General features: G+C 42.9%; 1 protein-coding gene across 14 annotated transcripts in view; it reads right to left on the bottom strand.

Moving 5' to 3' along the window:
* cacnb2a (calcium channel, voltage-dependent, beta 2a) overlaps positions 1 to 15390 on the bottom strand; it is an 85341-nt gene that overhangs the window by 4873 nt on the left and 65078 nt on the right. For all 14 annotated transcript variants that reach the window (XM_035618971.2, XM_035618969.2, XM_035618978.2 and 11 more), the window contains 3 exons: positions 4130 to 4281; positions 1967 to 2062; positions 1137 to 1316 (listed from right to left, as the gene is read on the bottom strand). In XM_035618971.2, the coding sequence (XP_035474864.2) occupies positions 1137 to 1316; positions 1967 to 2062; positions 4130 to 4281 (428 nt within the window). The remainder of the gene's footprint in view (positions 1 to 1136; positions 1317 to 1966; positions 2063 to 4129; positions 4282 to 15390) is intronic.

Genomic DNA, 15390 nt, shown 5'->3' with positions numbered 1-15390 from the left:
GTGTGTCCCAACCCATGTCTGAAAAAAGTCTACACTTTTAATAATTTAAAGAAGACAAAAAAAAGGGGAAAATGTGCTCGAATAAAAGTACAAAGTAAGATATTTAAAGTGTAATCTGAGTAAATGTTACTGGGTTACCTCTTTGAAATGGAGAAGGGGAGGGGTAATTATTTTATATATATATATTGATATATGAAAAAAACTATTGAATTAAAGCACATAATCAGGCTATATACTATATGCACTGGTATTGTATATAGCGTTCCAGGTGAGAACTGCACCAACAGCAATCAATAAATTCCAGTCAGGAACCTTTCAGTCTGTCCATACAACTGATAATAAATAATAATAATAAATAATTGATTACAAGCCTGGACACCACAGTAGGTATCTATAGATTTTATGTAGCATTTTAAGCTGCATAAATAAAATAGCCTGCCACTTATTATACATTAAAAGCAGAAAAGGCAGAGATTTATAAACAACACATTCACATGTGTTTGATTTGGGACACTTGCCGTGGTCGTTAGGTGGGGCATCAAAACAGTAGCTTCTTCTTTGCTGCTGCTGCTGTGCTGTGTTCTCAAATGGTTAATCATAACTTCATCATCTGATTTTTGTTCTTACTACTCTGCAGTGAAAGCGAAATTAATAAATGAAAAATACTCCAGAGAGCGAGAGTTAAAAAAAAGACTTTGTTACACCAGGTAGAGTAAATGTAACTCGTTACTTTCACACCGCGATGAAAGTCTTTTTAAATGCTGTATAATTTCATTATTCCCCAACCTCTGAATGTGTTTTTTAACTGTTATCTGACTTTCAGAACAGTATGATTGATCCAAAATGTTGTTTATTATGTGAAAATTAAATGAGACCAACAAAGCTGAAATATATCTTCACAAACCGCAGGATGTCCTCATTAGTTCCAGTGACCTCTGACCCAGGTCCACTACTGGCTACAGACTAATGGAAAAATGTCACTCAAATAGGAAGTGTGGGTGTTGAGAGAGAACCTAAATCTCATTTACTGACGCTTTTTTCCTGCCTGCTTTCGCTCCCTGTGCCATCATCTTTTCTACAGGTACCCACCCCTCTCTATGCCCTCCATTGGCCCTGAGTATACTCAACACTTGTACCTGCACACCGGAGGCCGCTGGGCTGGAGGCCAGGGTGGCTTTGGGCAGCTTTGCTGGAAGTGGGTTTGGGGGATTGCAGCTGGTGGGGTGAGTGCTTTTCCAGTAGGCCTCCAGGTAATCAGCCATATGCTCACATGCATCCTCCAGCTGGTTCTCATCAAGGATGATGTCAAACATCTCCTGAGAAAGCAGAAGGTGCAGTCAAAGTGAGAAAAAAATGGAAAAGAGATATGATGAGGTCAACAAAACAAGATGATGCTGTAGTGTAAATACATAATAAAAGATATCAGGGGCACCATAATATCAGGGGCACCATTTTAGATATCAGGGGCACCATTTTAACAATCCAAGCTCAAGGTGGAGTTCCAGGTCATAAGAGAGAAAACCTCTCTGCAGAGAAAATGGATTTGCTTTTGCTTGTGTGTAATGTGAAAGCATGTGGGCAGACCAATTGAGTGTAACAAGCAGCATGTACACACGTTGTGCACCCGTCTTTGTAGACACATATTACTATCGCCATAATGTGCCCATAAATGAACAGTTAAATACTGCAACATTGACTTCAAACCAAGTTTTTGTTGATCAATAAAGCAGTTGCTCTCTGCTACCTCAAGAAATCAATGTGCCAACATTGTGCTGCACTTGCATTTTCCAATTATTTTCAACAAAATACCTAAGCCGATTACAGGAGAATACAAATGCAACAGGCAGGACTTATACAGCTTTCAAAAACACAAATTCAACTTCAGATATGCACAAAACCAGGGCCAAGATAAATTTCAAAAGGACAGAACTCCAGGATATTTTAAAGGCTACATGTGGAAACTTACAGGAGGGCACTGAGCCAGCTTGTCAGCAGCCACCATCTGGACATTGAGGTGTTTGGCCTGAGACTTGCCTCGAGACTTGATGAGCCGCTGCAGCACCTGAAGGCAAATCAGGAGAAAGAGCAAAAAGATCAGATGTTTTCTAGACACATGGTAAATGGACTGTATTTATTAGGGTTTTTTTGTCTTATCAACCACCCAAAGAGCTTTATTTAAGTCAAATTCACACATTTACACCCACATTCATTCAGAGCTTCTACACACAGCGCTTTTTCTATCACACATCATTCAAACAACACACACTGTTGAGGAATTTCTGTCTTATCCTATCCATTCAGCATACAGACAATATTTCCTGTGTCTTCAATGAGGCCGTTTTTTTTAAAACATTGCAGCGTCAACATCAAGAGAGGCTGGCAGTGCCCTTACAAGTCCTCATGAGTCCTAACAGAGAGTATCACCCAAAAGGTCACTCTTCCCTGGACTGATGTGTAGATGAGTATATATGAGTGTATGTATATTGCATGTTAACAAAACTAACAAACTAACAATAATGCTAAAAAAATCTGAGAAATGCAAAGGTCCGATTCCAACTGAAGAGAAGGAGGATGAGTATAAATTACATACACACTCAATAACAAGTATAGTAGTTCCATAGTAGTTCAATGGAACATTTTAAGTGCAATTATTGTATGTATGTTATATTTCATAAATATCTCATTGCTTTTATTTCTGCTATCCATTTTGCTGTCCTAACACCCAAAATACCCCAAACAGGAATATTGTGTCTTATATTAATCATAAGATGAAGTAAAAATAAGAAAAGAATAACAAATGTGAAAAAGAGTAAAACTGTCATTGTTATATCACTGTATGATGATTTGTTTTACTAGACTTAATTGATTAATTGATTCGATTTGTGATAGCAACTTGACTAAGAAGAGAAAGAATTGATGATGTGATGATCCAACTGAATAAAGATTAAAGAATGATTACATGTTTACAAATTACACATGAAGACGAAGACGAAGACTTGAGGACAAGAGTGGTCGGCTCTAACGTGCCCATCAGAACATTCGAGAAATTCTATTTTTTTAAATCATCATCATGTTTTATTTGAATAAAAATGACTTACAATGATTTGTATTTAGGTCCCTGCCATCTGCTAATTAGTACCTTGATCACAATTTCCCTGGAGAAAATTAAAAATACACATAGTTTCACTACATATATCTTCACTACAGATGAATCCTATTTTCGAACCCTGTATGCCATCTGTTTTCTGTTGATGTTTCATTTATCACTGTATATGATGTATCATTTATATACAAAAAGAAAAAAACAGCAGACGTTTAATTGGCGGCCACATGTCTTTTACTCTGCATCACAGTGGAAAGGTTTGGCAGTGATTGCTATGAGCTATGAGCTATAGTCGGACATGCGTGCTCTGTCCTGAGACTGGCTCGGTTGTTAGGAGGGGCACAAATTAACTGAGATTTTTTGTCTTTTCTTTCAAGTGCATGGTTTTCAAGAATGACACCTGTCCCAGTCCTTATCTTTATTAATGCTAGTATGTTGATCAAGTCAACAAAAGGGAGGAACTACAAGATGAGTGTTCTCAAAAATAAAATAAAAAGTAAGTAAAAAAATAAAACAATTCTGTATAAGACTGTTAGACATTGAGTACATTTACTCAGGAATAATCCATAAGTAGAATCTTCAGGTTTGCCAATTTAACTTGAGCATTTCCAAATTCTGCTACTTCATATTTCTACTCTGCAACATTTTAGAGGAAATGGAATAATAACAAGCTTACAAGGTAAATTATAAAAATATATGTGTCACTGGGGCAAGTTATAGTAGCCAATATAATTTTACTGAAGTAGTTTGGACTTTTACTAATAACAGTATTTTTACACCACTTCTGAAATACTGTATTGAAAATCACAGCCAGGGAGCAGCTCAGTTGGGGGGGGGGGGGCTCAACAAGCCTTACTCACTCATAATCCACTGGAGTTGACTAATACATGTATGAGTGTAGAGGGAACATTACTTCAGTGGTTTTTATTGTGCTTATTATCTCTCAAAATGTTCAGGATATTTGGTTTTGTTCTGTCTGTTCCCTCATATCACACGTTGATTGTGTTTATCAAGTTTTTTGCTCACCTTGGGGGACGTGATTTTGACATACACAATGATGGGGGCGAGGGAAGTTTTCCCAAGCTGGGATGGGTGGTTGATGGTGTCGGCATCCAGAACCACCAGCTGTAACGTACGGGCCAGTTCAAAAATCCGCTCAATCTCACTCTGGACTTCAGCTAAAGACAAAAAAAAGGGTGGTGGTTAAAAATTGTTAATTTGATTTATTTTTCTGTTCATTTCTGTATTGCTCGTCTGATCTTAAATATTCTATTGTGAAACTATTGTAACACTTTCTAAAAATGTTGTATCTAAAAAAAAATGTATTCACAACATGTGATATGAATAATTGTTTCCTTTCTTTCTGCTTCATAAAGACAAATAAAAATATTCAAAAGACAACATGAATTTAGGGACAATGCTTGGAGACTAATAGCTCTGAGAGGAACAGTAAGCAGTGTTCTGTTACCTCTAGCAAATACTTTTATATCACACAACCCCCACAACAACAGATGTTGATGTGACTGCGAAAAACAATCCTAAAAATATCACAGCAAGGCACCAAGTCCCCAACTGATAGCATCACGGCCATGTTTCATGACTTCTGTTACAACAAAGTCTGGAGTAAACTGATAACATCAAAACATTTGTAACCTAAATGCTCATCTAGATGACGAGTGAGTCACAAATCCTCAATTTCCTGCTGCTGAATTTTTCCTTCAATTGTTTGGTAACCCTTTATTTTACAGTACGCTAATTACCTGGTATTTACTGAGAAACTAGATGGTAACAAAATATAGTTACAAGGAGAGTCCCGATATAAGTTTATATTAATTACTAAGTTATTACCTATTAAGTACATGGAAACCTATGAGGAAACTAGATGGTAATACAATCTACGTACTAAGAAAGTACCCATAGGGAACGTATGTAAGTACTAAGTTAGTAAGTACATACAATACATTGGTGAGCTCCAGTAACTTACCTTTATATACCATTAACTGCCCATCCAAAGTATTCCGTTCTGGCTTGATGATGTGTCATGGGTGCTTAATGAACTATCAAAGTGTCATGTTCTTACCCCGTACTTCAATTTTACTTTCTGTGTACTTATCATATTCTAAGAGTGTAAAAATAAACATATTTCCGTTAATACAAGGAACTTTTAGTTCCTGGAACTACTCTTTCAGGAACTAAAAGGATCCTGTGGCCCATTGTTGTCTGCGTTTCCACCGCTGCCTGAAGTCCTGGAGAACTTATGCAACTTATGTGTGCGTGGGAGTGAGAGAGGGGAGCATGTGTGACAACTCGCATATTTTATTTTAAGATTTGATTTAAACACTGGACTTGAAGGTTGTTTTCATTTAAGACCACAGGGCAAATGTGCTCTGCTTTATGTGTTCTGCAAAGCAGCGTTACATTTGTCTTTTTTTTTTGTTTGTTGTTGATCCGAAAAATTATCCGATCCATGACTCAAAAGACGCGGATCGATCGGAACCATGAGTTTTGTGATCCGTTGCAACCCTAGCGAAATTGCTCAGCAGATCCTGCACCTTGTCATCGGTCCATCTATCGTAGCTTCTCTTCTGCTTGTCCATGACGAAGTTCGGTGTAGAAACAAAACAGTAGTGAGCTTGCAGCTGCACACTGATTCCCTTCCTACCTGTACCCCAGATCTCTGCAACTCATTTCTCCGGTATTTTCACTGACAAAATCAATATAATTAATCTATCATTATCCCCTGTATCCGACCCCCCTGCATCTACTCCAGCACCTACAAGGCCCCTCTTCTCCCCATCTCTCCTGACTCCCTGACCCCTCCTCCCTACTGCCGCCTCTCACAGTTGACCCGGTTACCCCCCCTGAAATCTCCAAACTCATCAGCTCTTCTTAATCAACTACCTGCTCCTTTGACCCCCTCCCCACTCCCCTGCTGAAGTCCTGCGTCCCTCTCCTCCGCCCCTACCTCACTACCCTCTTCAACTCCTCACTGTCCCCTCTGCCTTTAAAACTGTCGCTGTCACGCCCATTTTAAAGAAACATGGCTCGATCCATCCTCCCTCAATACCTATCGCCCAATCTCCTACCTCCCTTTCCTTTCTAAAACCCTGGAACGCATTATTGCCACTCAACTCCAATCCCATCTCCAGGCCAATAAACTTTTCAAACCCCTCCAATCTGGTTTTCGCCCCTTTCACAGCACAGAAACTGCTCTACTCAAAGTCCTCAATGGCCTCCTCATTTCGGCTCCGTAAATATCCTTATCCTCCCCGACCTGAGTGCAGCCTTCGATACCGTGAGCCATGACATCCTGCTCACCAGACTCAAAGACCTCGGTATCGAAGGTACCACACTCAGCTGGCTCCAGTCATACCTCACTAACAGATCCCATTTCATCACTCTCCACAATCACACCTCTGCTACAGCTACAGTCACACAAGGTGTTCCCCAAGGCTCCATACTCGGCCTCCGCCTCTTCATCACCTACATCCTCCCCCTCAGTCAGATACTCCGCCAATTCAACCTGGACTTCCACTGCTATGCCAACGACACTCAGATCTACCTCAGCACCAAATCCCCCCACATCCCCCAACCTTTCCCACATCGACTACTGTCTGTCAGCAATTAAGACCTGGATGCAACACAACTTCCTGAAACTCAACAGCGATAAAACTGAATTCCTCCTCATAGGCTCCAAATCCACACTCAGCAAAATCATTAACCCCACACACACCATCGACAGCACCACTGTCTCCCCATCTCCCCAGGCCCGAAACCTTGGCTTAATTTTCGACTCCACCCTCTCCCTTGAGCCCCATATCCGCCACATAGTCAAACCCTCCTTATTTCACCTCCGTAACATCGACAAGATTAGACCCTCACTCACACTCACGAGAGGCTTCGCGTCAGTTCGAACAACCCCCAATATACCAAAGTTAAGGGGCGTTGTAAGCTGGCGACCCCCTTAACTGTGGTATATTGAGCGTATATCACGGACTGAAGTGAGCTATCGCTTTTATAAAACGGTTACAACAATGGCGAAATGAAAGTAATAGACAAACTACAATAAGATTTTTTTTATTTCGTCAAAAAAGCTTCTTTTTTTTCAGAATACAAAAAAGGATGGTCCCTCCTGCCTGCCTGCACAGTGCACGGTGGTTGATATACAATACAATGCGTTCCTGATTAAGAAGGCTACGAGACGGTAGCTGGGTTCGCCAGCAATTTAAGTTCACAGGCTGATTGTGTGCTCTGATCTCTCGTAAGTTTCCTCAACTTCAATCCATCGCTAATTGATAGCGCTACTCACGTCTATTAACGTTGTTTCTTTAGCAGTCGCGGAGTGATACGAACCTGTGCAAACTGATTTGACGTCAAAGCTGTGGTATACACTCAATATACAACGGCTATGAACCAATCAGAACGCCTGATTTAAGCCACCTGTTTTATAATAATTAGCATGTCGCTAAGGTACGGGAGTTATTAGCTAGCATTTCGCTAGTCTAGGGGGTATATGGTGAGTTTTAACTACAAACGGTCTTAAAAAAACAATGGGTAAATGTAATTCAACTTAGATCAAATTCTTTTATGTTTTATTTTCCTTTTACTCACAGAGAATGCCTTCAAGGCTACTGAGAAGGAGGAACATAACTATCGAACAATCTCATCTTAATGGGTTTCCTGAGTGTTGCGTGTCACATTATCAAAATAAAAGCATCTAATGTATCAAAATAAAAGTCTCTGGCCTAGACAATTAAACTCAGAACTGGCAGAGCCAGAACACCAACCCTTTTAAATTAGACTATGTTTACTTGGTAAGAAAGTCCTCTGCATTAACAGGGAAATATGCATGGATTTATTTTACAGTCGTAGCACATGTTAAATACACAGAAAGTAATAATTAAGTACCGGGAAAGAACAAGACACTTTGACAGTTCATTAAGCACCCATGACACATCATCAAGACAGAACGGAATACTTCGGATAGGCAGTTAATGGTATATAAAGGTAAGTAACTGGAACTCACCAATGTATTCTAAGTACTTACTAGATAATAACTTAGTACTTACTATTTTTTTACTATGGTACTTTGCTAATACATATATTGTCATACCATCTACTTTCCATGTACTTACTAGGTAATAACTTAGTACTTACATTTGTGTTTCCTATGGGTACTTTCTCAGTACCTAGATTGTATTACCATCTAGTTTCCTCATAGGTTTCCATGTACTTAATAGGTAATAACTTAGTACTTACTATCCTTTCTGAATGGGTACTTTCTTAATACATAGATTGTGTTACCATCTAGTTTCCTAGAACGTTTCCATGTACTTAATAGGTAATAAGTTAGTCATTACGATAAAATATTTTGGTAATTTCCAAGTAACTATATTTTGTTACATCTAGTTTCTTAGTAAATACCAGGTAATTAGCGTAAGTAAAATATAGGGTTACTGTTGCGCCTCACCATACAGACTCTGACCAGAGAAAGCCTCTTCTCTGACAAAGCACAGAACATTGTCCGAAATCAGAGGCAAAGGCTGCATTAGCCATAATGCCCGGCACAGCCGGACTGCAGGACTACCGTAAACCCCCAGATCACCACTGGGTGGGGTCCTCTAAGGCCAACCCGCACACAATATTAAGGAAGAACGGACTTTCATTCAGCCCTTTCGAACCGTGAGAAGACTGTAAGTAGTCGGACCATTGTAGACAGAAGGACCCGTAACTTCTTTGCAGAACCACGTACACGGTAAATTTGGCCTCAGAGGATCTCCACTCGCTGGCCGAGCTGAAATCCTCACTCTGTGTATCACCAAGAATACACACAAGAATCCCGGTATACTGGTTGAAGCCTGCTGCGACCCACCCGGACTTTCTTCAACCGATGCCTGCAGAAGCGAGACAAAGGAACCCCCTCGTGTCTCATTGATCTTTGACTGCTGTTCCTCCGATGCCCTGACAACAGCCCCGCTGTTAACAACTGTGCGCACAGTCCCAGCCATCGTTCCTCACCACAGCCCGCGACGTGCGCCGAAGGAGGACGACTTTTTCTTCACACTCGAACTCTTCCCCAGGAATCACAGTAAGAGGCATCTTAGATCTGACCAGATGTGAGTTTGATTTTTATGTGTTTATTGTTGCTTGTGATTTAAGGACCAGCGAGTCCCGTTTTGCTGCTACAACGCAGGTATTACTGTTTAGTGTTTCTGTACTTCTTTTCCGTTACCTTGCAGTGTTCGTTTTATTGTTGTCTGACGCGGTCAGACTTGCCGAGTCTATAATATTTATCATTGATAATTATTTACAACTTGCTAATTGCCAAAACTGCTCCTATCAATGCACAACAAATGGTGCCCGTGTGAGGCTCTGAAAATACAAAGTTTTGTCACAATATACCTGTATAATAACAACTTTGACCTTTAATTTGAAATTTGGAGTTGAACATTTTTTATTAATTTTGAAGTCAAAAGTCTTGATTTTGGAATCTTGAGTTGATGGTTGGGATTAATTTAAAATTTGAATTTGATGATTTTGATTTGATTGCTGATTTTCGAATTTTGATTTACCAAATGATTTTTTTCTTAGATTTTACAATTCATTTTTGAATTCTGATTTGATAATTTGATTTAAATTTTTATTTGAAAATTAAATTTTTATTTTGATTTGATAAGTTAAAATCGCTTTTTGTTAACTTTAAGCTGATAATTTTAAGAAAATTGTTTGCAAAAATAGTTTTCCATATTTTTCTAAATTCTCAGAATTAATTGGTCTACTTCCTCGTTACTGCCTGCCAAGCATAGGCACAGTGTGATTTGATATCAGAGTACATTAGTGGTTTGTAAGTTTTGGTAAGTTCCTCCTAACTTACACTAAATCCCTGACACAGGTGCTGAGCCACCTAGCTAACACCACCTAGCTAACATAGAATAGATTTGTAGATTGCTAACAGAATAATGCCACGTGTAAGTCGCAGGTTGAATCCGTTCACCTGTGCAATAGAGTCAGTAGTACGGCAACACAGCAACAGACCCACTGGGTAGGGCGAATTCCTCACATGGTTGAGATGGATCCCCAGGCACCTCAGGTGGGCGGAGCTGAAGTGCTCCAGAGTCAGATAGACCCAGCTCTAAAGGATGTGGTCGCTGACCTTATCCATATCTCCAGGAGGGAACAGGATATGCTCAACAACTACAGTGTGAGCCAGTGTAACGCAAAGTTACAAGTACTGCTGGATTATACGAATAACCCGGCTGGTAAACCAGAATGCACCATCCAGGATGTGGTGGGTGAAATGTTCTTGGTGTTCCATCACAGAGCTCATCAGCAAGCCACAGAGTGACAATCCCAGATCGTCCGGCTGCAGAGTGAGAACTCCAGTCTGCAGAGCGAGAACTCCAATCTGCAGAGCGAGAACTATGATCTGCGGCGTGAAGTTCAGCATGCGCAGACTGAACTGGATCGCACTCAAGGGGAGTGCGAAATCATGTTCGCTGGACTACAATCTGCTCAACAGGAGGCAGAAAACAGGTGCGGAGGGCACGCCAGTCAGGTAAGTATCGCTGCCAAACAAGCCACTCGGAGGAGTGACGTTCCTGGCTTGGAACTGGTTCCTCCCAACGATCGAGACGACCAAAGGGAGGAACCTCGAGTCTCTCTTGCAAGCGATGCAAATCTGTCTCGGAGATTCGAATTCCTCCGGTTAAGGGATGAGACCCCGCCAGCCCAACAGGAGATGCATGTTAGGAGCAGAGCAGCACCTGACAGCGCCATCTCCAATCTTGTCGACTATCGCGCGCCAACGTCAGCACGCTCGTGGGTCGGAAGTGCCCCACGACATGGGACCACACCACCATCAGGCATCAGCCGCCCCTCGTTACGCTTTGACGTAAGGAGGGATGAGTATCTTGAGGTCAGGAACAGCACAGGATCTGGGCCTCCATTAACCAGTGACCATTAAGCAGGCGTGTCCACCCCAACAGGAGTCACTCTCCGGAACCCCGGGGTAGAAGCCACTCCCACTGCTATGGAGACCTGAGCAACTCAGGGAGCTCCGACTCAGATGGCCCGCGGGCACACCAACACCAGGGTTTGCGCACTCGACAGCTTGAATCCCTCGCCCGGGACATAGAGCGTTTCGACCCGAGTAGGAAAGACTCCAACGTCGATGACAACCTCCGGGAAATAGAGCGCTGCCTGATCGACCTGCCCCGCGCGACTCCACGCGAGAAGCTGAAGCTCATCTGGAAAACGACAGCGAGGAGTGTCCACGTGTTCATGGAAACACTACCACCTGACACTCGAGACCGCTACCCCACGCTCCGCAAAGCGCTGCGCGAAGAATATTCGCCATTCACCGACGAAGCTTCAGCAACCCTTGTAGCCTTCGCCATCATGCAGAAAAAGCATGAGTCCCCTCGTGACTATTACAGGCGCCTGAGGAATGTGTACTTCCAAGGACGTAACGCACCAGGTCTTGAAGAGGATCATGCCTTCAAGTCTCTTTTCCTTCACAACCTCCATGAGTGCATGCGGTACGAGGTCACAATTCACTGCAGAACAGGTGGCCTCACTATGCATGATATCAAGAAGTATGCACAGCTTGCATGGGAAACGCGTATGCGCCCTTCCAGGGGGCATGAGAGTGACGCCAGAGTCCTTGGGATCGAAACATCAGGGAACGCCGACTTGGCGCTGGAAGGACGAACGAGGTGCCTCGCGCCAGAAAGGACGTCAAGGTGAGACCCCAAGGACGTCAACCAAACGATCAACAGAACGGATGGCGTGACCAAAGGGGGGGAACCAAACGTTCCACCAGGGCCCATCGAAACCGATGAATGCCCGATCCAACAACTTTCACTCCAGAGGAAAAGGTACGTTTGGACTGAACCCAAACCCTATAAGAGGGGAGGACCTGAAGCAAGAAATGGAGGCATTGATCCTAAAATGTCTCTCGGATGCCGTGAAGCAGCTTAAGCCTCACCACCCACCAGACAACCCAAAGGCTTCTGGTAACAACCCTCCATTGGCGTGACTAGGGTACCAAGCCGCCCTGTCCACCGCCAAGGTTTACTTTGTAGGGTGGGGTACAGGACCCGAGGAGCCTAGGGCGCACCCACAGCACCCAACGGCCCCCTTCCGGTCATTCTTGGGGGATTTGGTTCAAAGGGGCAACGCCCGACGCATCTACATACACACGTGGTGGTAGGGGTGTGTGTCAATACCCTTGCTCTACTTGACTCCGGCTCTGATATCAGCCTCATGAATTCTAACCCCTTGGCAGAGGTCGCCAGGGCAATGCTCGCCCTCGGGAAGCCACTGCAGATCGACTCCTGCAATGTGAGCATCACCAGCTACACGCAGGACAGGTCACCCATCACCCGACGTGCATGGCTTGCCCTAACTTTTCAGGAGATGACTCTTGTTCATCCCATCTTTATCTGTGCAATCGATACAGAACCCCTTTTTATCGGCCAGGACCTGCTGGACCAGTAGGCTCCCCTTATCGACTGCCATCATGGACACGCGGGCTCAGGTTGAAACCCCAAGACCACTTGGCTTGAGGGACGGGCGACCCGTCCTGCCATCCAGGAGTCCAGAGGACCCCTGCCGATGCTCATGCCTTTTCCAGAGCCTGATCCTGGCTCTGATCCTTCCACGCCATCTGCGAGCCCTAAACCGATGCAGGCCGGTGACAAAGACTCCATGCAAAGACATGAGTCATTCCTTTGTTCATTGAAAAACACGAACACATCTCTGTACAGCCTCGGAATGGTCGGAGGCGTACATATCATGAGAGACCCAGCTGACCATTACAAAACTGTCATTCTCCTTTGGCAACCACCAGTACACATGGAACCGTTACCCTTTTGGGGATTCGAACGCCCCAGCTGAGTTCAACATCTTTCTCCATGAAGCCATGAGCGACACCGCTGCACACAGAAACTTCATCCAGGTGGACAACATCCTTATGAGGAGCAGGACGTTTGACGAACACCTGACCAAGATCGACACATGCTCACCCAACTTGCCGCCGCAGGAGCCAAACTAGCTATCGCCTTAGGTCAGTGGTGCCGCGCCAAGGGTGAGTATGTGGGGTTGAAGGTGGGTGAGAAACTCTGTTCCGCGTCTTGCCTTGCCTACCCAGACAAAGACAAAGAGTTTCACCTTGAGGCAAGCTTCGCTCCCCACTGCCTCAGTGCTGTTCGGGTGCAGAAGCAAAACACCGGCCTACAACTGGGTCCACGCGAACCAGATTAAGCCGTTTGTACCCTTCTCTCGGCCTGAGAGGTCAGCAAAACCTCCCTCAAAGAGAGAAACAAACGCAACACCATAAACTCCATAAGGATTAACTGCATGCCCCACTCACCCATCAGCATGCACTAACCCCTAACACCAGTTACCCACGGTCACTGGTTCCCTTAGAACTGGTAGAGCAAATCCTAAGGTCTGCTACTACCACATTTGTACAAACTTCCCAAGTCCACTTGGCATATAGTCTTGGCAGTGCAGTGCCGATTTCGGTAGACCCTCAGAACCTAGAAACAGGATTCATTCTCAACCAACCAATAATAAAGAGACAAAACGTATACAGATTTAAATCTGTATTGAACGTTGGCTTCTGGAAAGGAGACACACATGTACAAATACATTCGAACGCTGCAGACAAGGCTGGATAACCTCCGCCTCATTCAGCCACATTTCACACAACCTTCTGCGTCCATTCCACTGGCTAGCTCTGACCCTCTCCAAGAGCAAAGCCGCTAACCTTAACACCTTTCTCCTCTTTTTCCCCCCTTTCTCTTCTTTTTGTTTCACGTGTTGTCAAGAATGACCACGCACACACACACACATACTCACAGATTCACAGATTCATATACTCACCCAAACATAATTGTACAGACTCCATACACACACATAGGAAGCACGCACATAGTCTATTTACGCACATATCTACCTCCACAGATCCACTAGAAGCGGATTGTTGTTCATTGTGTTGATTGTTTGTGTAGGGCTAGTATATAATAGAGGTTTATTATCATAAGTGTTGTTGGTTGTAAATTGATTTCACTGTTGTTAATAAATTCTGTTATACCTTAAAGAGAAGTTTCCTAGTGTTGTTTGCCTGTATATTGTGACAAAGGTTTGTTGACAGTCAGTGCTTGAATTCACGACTTTCCCTGTTCAGTCTGAACTATCAATATCATAAATATTCCTATTTCAGGTGAACACCCTTTTGAGACTGAGATCACATGTTTGGATAATTAGTCCCTGTTCACAGGGTGGTGCCCCGATTACTGATTTCAGTAATAATTTTATGAATATTAATATTTATCATTGATAATAATTAATAATTTGCTAATTGCCAAAACTGCTCCTATCAATGCACAACCGTTTCCTACTGGGAATGATGTGTTGAAGTAAGGGTCTTGAATTATCCGCATGAGAAACAAATGTGCAGATCTTGATCTTTTTATATATTTTTTTATTTGTGTTGTTGTTTCTGGCTCTATAAAAACCAAAATGGCTGCTATGATGGGAAAGAACAATGACTTAAGAGGCACTCCCTTAAAATAAAAATATTTGGGTAAAACACTGAGTGAATGATTTAGCCCTTTGCTCTTAGTCCTAATTACGGCTGAATTATTTGGGGAAAATATCGAATTGCGATTTTTCGGTTTGATTTGCGATTATAATTAGTGTGCGCGCGCACGCTCACACATACACACACACTGACACAGACGTGCTGTTTCTCTTCTAGACTAAAGTCTCCGCTGTATCAGTTTCCAACTGTTTGGTCGAGCTTGAGGCCATTGCGGAGCAGGTTATAGCGCAGTGTGAGAGATGCTTGTTCTTGGAACCGAGTGCTCCACCTGCTCGCGTATCACGTGACTCGTGTAATCGCGTCCCTTGCGGTTAGAAGAACGCGTTTTTCTCATATCGCGACATAAACGCAAATGCAATTAATCGTTCAGCCCTAGTCCTAATCGACCATTAAAATACTTTAAAAATAGTCTCTATTTGAGTCTGGGGCAGCACAATATTAAAAGACTGAGGTCAAATCACCAAGTTGTGTAATCATGCAAAATTGACATATAATACATTTTTGCTTCCAGACTATGCCTTTCCTGGGCCCTTTCACTCTGCTGCAGCCACTAACTGATTCTTATGGTGATACATAGCAAAGATTAGCCTTGTCACCTCTGTTGGACTTGGGAATCCGTTTCATCACATCACATCTGAACCCCAATCAGCCCCAGACATATCCGAGTGGTTATTGAACT

Source organism: Scophthalmus maximus, chromosome 21 (assembly GCF_022379125.1).
Source record: "Scophthalmus maximus strain ysfricsl-2021 chromosome 21, ASM2237912v1, whole genome shotgun sequence".
NCBI classification, from domain to species: domain Eukaryota; kingdom Metazoa; phylum Chordata; class Actinopteri; order Pleuronectiformes; family Scophthalmidae; genus Scophthalmus; species Scophthalmus maximus.
The sequence above is the reverse complement of the archived record's forward strand: the minus strand, read 5'-3'. Positions and strand labels throughout refer to the sequence as shown.